We start from the raw sequence: 5,675 nt of genomic DNA, 5'->3' as shown, positions 1-5,675 counted from the left end.
CGGGGGCTGAGGCAGCCTGGGGGGGTCTGTCCCCTGCTGACGGGGGCTCTGCTGTGCAGCTCCCAGCCGTGGCAGAGTTCTCCACCAGTGAGACCATGGGGCACTCCGCCGACCGCCTGGCCGCCGCCTTCGCCGTCTCCCGCCGGGAGCAGGACGAGTACGCCCTCCGCTCCCACACCCTGGCCAAGAAAGCCCAGGAGGGGGGCCTGCTGCTCGACGTGGTGCCCTTCAAAGTGCCAGGTAAAGGGTTTTGCACTGCTAGCAGGCGTTGGTTGAGTCAAGAGATGTTTAATTTAGGAAAGGAAACGGAGTAGCGGGGTCAGGTGGATCGTGGGCTGTGCATCTGGTAGGGAGTTTAACTCTCTGAAAGTGTTTCTCCCTGGAAAACTGCTCACATGTTTCAAAACGTGCATATCTAGATACATAAACATCTCCTTACTGATCTAAACATGTAAAAATCTTACATATATGAATTTTATCATGCTCACATCATGTCCTGGCTAACGTGGTGATAGAGCGAGGAGACTCAGAGTGGTTGGACCAGGAACCCCCCTGAGCTTTCAGCTGGCCAAGAGAACCCATCTTGTACCCCAAGCTGTTTGCAACAAAGAGAAAGGCAAACACAGTGCTGCTCTGGTGATAGGTGCTGGGTAGGAGGGGGTGCAATGTGTTCTGCTTGGCAGACTCCAGATCACCAGGCGTTGCTCTCACTGCTCAGGTAGAGTCGGAGTGTCCTGTAGGTTGGAAAAGACCTTTGAGATCATTGAGTGAAACCATTACACCAGCACTGACTGGTTGGGAAGGAATTGTTCCTCAGGGCCAACCTCAACCTCCCCTGGGGCAACTTGAGGGCATCTCCTCTTGTCCTGTTGTCCCTTGGGAGCAGAGCCCGACCCCCCCCTGGGTCCAGGCTCCTGTCAGGAGCTGTACAGAGCCAGAAGGTCTCCCCTGAGCCTCCTTTGCTCCAGGCTCAGCACCCCCAGCTCCCTCAGCTGCTCCTCCCCACACTTGGGCTCTAGACCCTTCCCCAGCAGCTCCGTTGCCCTTCTCTGGCCACGCTCCAGCCCCTCAAGGTCCTTCTGGGTGGTAGGGGCCCAAAACTGACCCCAGGATTTGAGGTGCAGCCTCCCCAGTGCCCAGTCTAGGGGCACAATCCCTGCTCTAGTCCTGCTGGCCACACCAGTGCTGACCCAAGCCAGGATGCTGGTGGCCTTCTTGGCCACCTGGGCACACGCTGCCTCATCTCCAGGTCTACCAACCCCCCAGGTCCTTTCCCTGGGCACTTTCCAGCCCCTCTTCCCCCAGCCTGGAGTGTTGCACGGGGCTGTTGGGACCCAAGGGCAGGACCCAGACATGAAACAGTTTGGGGAAGAATTTTAAGCTTCTTCCCATGGCCTGATTTCCACCCTCCTCCCCCAACAGCCAGCGAGCACACTTTGGTTTAGCTCCTTGTCATCTGAGGCACCTTCACTCAGCAGTTTGCTTTCTCAGGAGGCCACACCTTGGTAGATCCACAGTTCCATGTGGTCTTTGTACTAAAATTGGTACTTTTTTGTTAACTGGCTCTTTAAAGCAGTTGGTCTGGATGAAGGTGCATGTATTTGGTTCTTCCCACTGCTCTTACTTCCTCAAACCTCAACACATAAATCTCTTCTGATTTAGGCTTCATAATCTGACCTGAATTTCTTTTATCCACTGGGGTTTCCATGTGATAAATTTTCATACAGTAAATAAATTTCAGCACTTCATTTTTGCAGTCTTCAGGGAGAAAGTGACAGAGCTTTGCTTTTGAAGTGCTGGCTATGAGCTGAGTATCCTGATGCCACGATTGGATTTTCCCTGGTTTTTCCACCTCCCATTTGTCATAACAAGCAGTTTTCTGATTGTTTTTCTCCCCGTGGACTCCCGACGTGCAGATTCCTGTACATTGCTGACTTTGAGGGTTTAAATATACATTTTTTTTTTGCCACCAGGCAAGGATACAGTCACCAAAGACAACGGGATCCGTCCCTCCTCCATGGAGCAGATGGGGAAGCTGAAGCCAGCTTTTGTCAAGCCGTACGGAACCGTCACAGCAGCCAACTCCTCCTTCCTGGTAACCAGAGTCACAGGGTGCTTGGGCTGGGATGGGCCTTTCAGGGTCATCTAGTCCAACCCCCCTGCAGTCCTGTTCTGGGAGCAGGGACATCTGGTTGTGGGGGGAAGCTGGAAGCTCTGGTGATGTCCTGCTCTGCAGGAGGGCTGCCAGGCCCACGTTGTGCTCCAGCATGTCCTTCTCCAGGCAGTGACCTCGTTCTTCTCGGCCTCTTTCAGACAGATGGAGCTTCAGCAATTCTGCTCATGTCTGAGGAGAAGGCTCTGGCGATGGGGTACAAGCCCAAGGCCTACCTAAGGTAAAATGGGGCTGCTCTACATGGCCTCTGAAGCCTGCTCTTGCTTCCTTCTCTTCCTGTTACTGACAGCATTTCTCCTGTGCAGGGACTTTGTCTACGTGTCCCAAGATCCAAAGGACCAGCTGCTGCTGGGGTAAGTGGTGATGATCAGGAGTCTGTACTGGTACAATCACCTTGACTTGCCATGACATGCTTGGGTTTTGTGAGGTGTCTCATGAGGTGTTGCATCTCTTCAGGCCTTTTTGGGTGTGACTCACGAGGGGGAGGTGGCTGACGTAGGAGGGCAGCAGAAATACTCACCCTGCCTTGCTGGGGGCATCGTGGCCTCCTGGTACCAGCAGCAGTTCCTTGGGTTGGGTTTTGGTTGGAGTGGGGCAGGCAGTGACCACACACCACAGAGAGAAGGAATGTGGTGTGAGTCGCTGTGGAAAGGGGAAGATGGAGTGAGGGGACATGGTCATTGTGGCCTTCTAGAGGGGGTCTGCCAGAGAGCTGGGGAGGGACTTTGTACAAGGGCTTGTAGAGGCAGGATGAGAGGGAATGTCTTCAAATTGTAAGAGGGGAGACTTAGATTAGAAATGAGGAAGTTCTTCACTGTGAGGGTGCTGAGCCCCTGGCCCAGGCTGCCCAGGGAAGCTGTGGATGCTCCATCCCTGGAGGTGTTCAAGCCCAGGCTGGATGGGGCTTGGAGCAACCTGCTCTGGTGGGAGGTGTCCCTGCCCATGGCAGGGGGTTGGGACTGGATGATCTTTGAAGGTCCCTTCCAACCCAAACCTTTCCATGATTCTGTGGCTCCTGCAAGACTTGCATTTCTTAACTCTCCTTCAGCCCAACGTATGCTACTCCCAAGGTGCTGGAGAAGGCTGGGCTGACCATGGCTGACATCGACGTGTTTGAGTTCCACGAAGCCTTTGCTGTGAGTACTCTGGACACTAAGGATGGCTCTCACTGTAAGGTGCCATTCCATAGACATCTGCCTTAGTGTTGGTAAAAGCTCTTGTGAAGACCCCTGAGAGCAGATGGGTGTAATTCTGCAGTTATGTCTCACTAGAGGTACTGGGTAGATCTTTAATATTTCTACAGTCCACGCTGAGAGTGTCTGGTGTTGCTTGAAGTCACTGGAGGAGTACCGATCCTTCTGAAATAATACATTAAAAAAATATTGGACCTTACTGAGACCCTTGTGGTATGGAAACTACTTCTGCACATGATCTGTGGGTCAGATCTCCCCATCTTAAGGGTCTGGGGAACATGTCTTCTGAGAAGCAGCTGAGGGAGCTGAGGTGCTGAGCCTGGAGCAAAGGAGGCTCAGGGGAGACCTTCTGGCTCTGCACAGCTCCTGACAGGAGCCTGGAGCCAGGGGGGGTCGGGCTCTGCTCCCAGGGAACCAGTGATAGGATGAGAGGAGATGGGATTAAGTTGTGCCAGGGGTGGTTTTGGTTGGATCTGAGGCAGAATTTCTCTCCTGTCAGAGTGGTGAGGCCTTGGCCCAGGCTGCCCAGGGAGGTGCTGGAGTCCCCAGCCCTGGAGGGGTTCAACAAACTTGTGGATGTGGCACTTGGGGACATGGGAGTGTTGAGTTGATGGTTGGACCTGATGATCTTAGAGGGCTTTTCCAACCCTAATGCTTCCATGATCCTGTTCTGTGATCTCCTGGCTGGGCTGGGGCTGTGCTGCTCTGGGGCAGTGGCTCCTGGCAGAGGTTGGTTTTCTCAGGGCTGGGCTTTTGGGGGGGTCTCCTTTTCACCACCTTAACCCTGCCCTCCCCTCCCACCCAGGGGCAGATCCTGGCCAACCTGAAGGCGATGGACTCGGACTGGTTTGCACAAAACTACATGGGCAGGAAGGTGAAGGTGAGACAGGGGCAGGACCCCCTTTGGTTTCAGCTCGGGGGCCGGGGGGGTCCTCGCTGCGGCGGGAGGCGCTCCTGCTGTTCTCTGAGGAGAAGGGACCTTTCTTAACTCTGGCTTAGCAAATCCCAGGGTTTCCAAAGCCCAAGTTTCTTGAACATTCTCCTTGTTGGCAGGAGGTGGAGATGGAAAGTCAGAGCATTGCTCAGAGAGGAGGGAGCTGAAACCCGTGGGAGGGGCTCAGTCCTGCTGGGTGTTCTCTGACAGCCCAGGCTGTGCCTCTCCTGTGGCCAGTGAGGCACTAAAGCCTTAGGCCTGGTGTTGTCCTGTCATCAAGCTCTTCTCCAGGCTGAAGTACACTTCATATGGCCAGACAGGGCCACTGGAGCTTTGGTGGTGTTGAGCTTCTTCTGTTTACTCTCTTCAGCAATGATCTATGAGGGGATGGAGGCACCTCAGTCACTTTGCTGATGACACCAAGCTGGGTGGGAGGGTTGATCTGCTGGAGGGTTGGAGGCTCTGCAGAGGGACCTGGCCAGGCTGGATCCATGGGATTAGGCCAGTGGGATGAGGTTCAACCAGGCCAAGGGCTGGCTCCTGCATTGGGTCCCAACAACCCCCTGCAGAGCTCCAGGCTGGGGCAGAGGGGCTGGGAAAGGCCGGGGCTGGAAAGTGCCCCAGGGAAAGGCCCTGGGGGGTTGGTGGACAGGGGCTGGAGATGAGGCAGTGTGTGCCAGGCTGCCCAGGGCAGGGGTGGAGTCCCCACCCCTGGAGGGGTTTCCAGGCCGTGGAGATGTGGGGTGAGGGACACGGGTTAGCAGAGGATGTGGTAGAGTGAGGTTAATGGTTCAACTCCATAATCTGAAAGGTCTTTTCCAACCAAAATGGTAGGATGATTCCATGAGTAGGTCAAGCAGTCTCCTGGACAGGGGATCACGTGTGTCCCTCTGTGTGCTCTTGCAGGTTGGAGCCCCTCCTCTGGAGAAGTTCAATAACTGGGGTGGTTCCCTCTCCCTGGGACACCCGTTTGGTGCCACCGGCTGCCGTCTGGTCATCACTGCTGCCCATCGACTGCAGAAGGAGGGGGGGCAGTATGGCCTGGTGGCTGCCTGTGCTGCAGGAGGGCAGGTAACCATGCTGTGTGGGCAGGGGGTTGTGAGCATCCTCCTTCTGGTCTTGGGGAGGAAAGATCTTTACAAGAAAAATGGGGGTGAGACTCTTCTACAGCTCCTGGGGCTGCAGATGGGAGCCCTGGTTCAGGCTGTGGTGATGGGTGACTGTTCTGTGGGGACCTGGCACCTGAGGGTGCTGCTCCTGGTGTTGCCTCCACCCTGAAATCCTCATTTGAAACTTGGAGACTTGGAAGTGTTGCTCAGGGTGGACTCTGGTACATTGGGCAGCACGTAGGCTATCTGTGGGAAGCTGGGACGGG

The 5,675-nt window shown here is 55.1% G+C and overlaps 1 protein-coding gene across 1 annotated transcript in view; it reads left to right on the top strand.

Annotated features, from left to right (window-relative positions):
* HADHB (hydroxyacyl-CoA dehydrogenase/3-ketoacyl-CoA thiolase/enoyl-CoA hydratase (trifunctional protein), beta subunit) overlaps window positions 1-5,675 on the top strand; it is a 14,194-nt gene that overhangs the window by 8,072 nt on the left and 447 nt on the right. The window contains exons 8-14 of the mRNA XM_008939526.1: window positions 60-240; window positions 1,974-2,095; window positions 2,314-2,393; window positions 2,479-2,526; window positions 3,222-3,309; window positions 4,172-4,246; window positions 5,207-5,371. Of these exons, the coding sequence (XP_008937774.1) occupies window positions 60-240; window positions 1,974-2,095; window positions 2,314-2,393; window positions 2,479-2,526; window positions 3,222-3,309; window positions 4,172-4,246; window positions 5,207-5,371 (759 nt within the window). The remainder of the gene's footprint in view (window positions 1-59; window positions 241-1,973; window positions 2,096-2,313; window positions 2,394-2,478; window positions 2,527-3,221; window positions 3,310-4,171; window positions 4,247-5,206; window positions 5,372-5,675) is intronic.

Source organism: Merops nubicus, unplaced genomic scaffold, assembly GCF_000691845.1.
Source record: "Merops nubicus isolate BGI_N331 unplaced genomic scaffold, ASM69184v1 scaffold5174, whole genome shotgun sequence".
In the NCBI taxonomy this organism is placed as follows: Eukaryota; Metazoa; Chordata; class Aves; order Coraciiformes; family Meropidae; genus Merops; species Merops nubicus.
The sequence above is the reverse complement of the archived record's forward strand: the minus strand, read 5'-3'. Positions and strand labels throughout refer to the sequence as shown.